The sequence below is a fragment of the Piliocolobus tephrosceles genome, unplaced genomic scaffold (genome assembly GCF_002776525.5).
Source record: "Piliocolobus tephrosceles isolate RC106 unplaced genomic scaffold, ASM277652v3 unscaffolded_30382, whole genome shotgun sequence".
In the NCBI taxonomy this organism is placed as follows: domain Eukaryota; kingdom Metazoa; phylum Chordata; class Mammalia; order Primates; family Cercopithecidae; genus Piliocolobus; species Piliocolobus tephrosceles.
In genome coordinates this window covers 3,904-5,483 of record NW_022313624.1, presented here as the reverse complement: position 1 = coordinate 5,483, position 1,580 = coordinate 3,904, and the positions used below count along the sequence as shown (strand labels likewise).

At 42.9% G+C, this 1,580-nt stretch overlaps 1 protein-coding gene across 1 annotated transcript in view; it reads left to right on the top strand.

The window, feature by feature from the left end:
- Positions 1-726: 726 nt before the first annotated feature.
- Positions 727-1,580, top strand: part of LOC111533632 (E3 ubiquitin-protein ligase HERC2-like) — a 2,626-nt gene continuing 1,772 nt past the window's right edge. Inside the window, exons 1-2 of the mRNA XM_023200349.2 lie at positions 727-909; positions 1,007-1,129. Coding sequence (XP_023056117.2) covers positions 747-909; positions 1,007-1,129 — 286 coding nt within the window. The 5' untranslated portion in view covers positions 727-746. The remainder of the gene's footprint in view (positions 910-1,006; positions 1,130-1,580) is intronic.

Genomic DNA, 1,580 nt, shown 5'->3' with positions numbered 1-1,580 from the left:
TGCTGTGTATAAAGGATAATACAGGGAGACTATCAGTTTTCAGAATGGTGCACTGGTGTTCTGCTGTGTATAAAGATGACCAGGAAGCTTTGTTTTCCTTATTGTCATGATGACCAATCCTTGGCTTTTAGGGTGTGATGTTTCCACTGTTATGTTTTTGATGATCGGAGGATGCTTTTGAGTGAACCTCGTAATCTTTGAAAGCTCTCTTGCTTTATGACACAAGTTGATCCAGGCTCTTCCTATATATTTCCTGCCTGAGACACAAAGCCAGCCAGTTTTCTAAAGAGTTTCTGTTCACTTTAGCATTAAATAATACTTAGAACGCACTCTGGGTGCTAGATGAAATTCTTCTTTTTTTTGGAGCTGGGATCTCACTTTGTCACTCAAGCGGGAGTGCAGTGGTGTGCTCTTGGCTCATTGTAACCTCCACCTTCCAGGCTCAAGCAGTCCTCTCAACTCAGTCTTCCAAGTAGCTGGGACCACAGGCATGCGCCACCACGCCCGGCTAATTTTTGTAGTTTTGGTAGAGATGGCGTTTCACCATGTTGCCCAGATTTGTCTCAAACTCCTGAGCTCATGTGATCTTCCTGCCTCAGCCTCCCAAAGTGCTAGGATTACAGATGTGAGCCACCGTGCCCAATCAAAATTCTTTATTAATAATAGAGTAATACCACTTATCATGACTCATTTCACCTGTGTGCAGATGGATTGGATGTCCAATTTCGTTTTAATTCTAGGTGGGAATGATGGTTAGATGCTGCCGAGCGTATGAAGAAGTGTGTGAAGGCGATGTTGGCAAAGTCATTAAGCTGGACAGAGATGGATTGCATGATCTCAATGTGCAGTGTGACTGGCAGCAGAAAGGGGGTACCTACTGGGTTAGGTACATTCATGTGGAACTTATAGGTGAGCACATTCTTTGTTCAGTGCTTTTGCTTTTTCTTAGAGACAGAATTCCTATAAATGAATGCTGATTATAATGATTTGTTATTGAAATCTGTAGGCTATCCTCCACCAAGTTCTTCTCACGTCAAGATTGGTGATAAAGTGCGGGTCAAAGCCTCTGTTGCCACACCGAAATACAAGTGGGGATCTGTGACTCATCAGAGTGCGGGGGTTGTGAAAGGTAATATTATCTGGGTAATAAAATTGCTGATGTTAACTTTTCATTAACGCATGTGTACTCAGTATTTCTTTTTGTTTAAGCACACAAAAAAGAAAACAAGTGTGAGGAAAGAGAGAGTGTTCTTTTGCTTGTCGGTGCCTTCTGCCAAAGGCTACAGAGGAACTCACCTGCAGTGAAACAGTCAGATTTATTAATATTAACTCATTGCAGTGCAGGAGAACACACACCTTGGGGAATGGGTGTCTCCATCAGAGGGAGTAAGTGAGGACTAATGAAGTTTATGTTGGGTATTTGGGGGAGGGGTCGAAGAAGCAGGGGTAATTCTAAGACAGGGTGTCTTAATAAATTTACCTAGCAGGCAGAAAGAATGGAGCCATGCTAAAGTCGTGATTGGTAAGGAAGCAGTCATTCATATCACCAGATAGGGGACTGTGTGGTGGTTTGTGGTTGT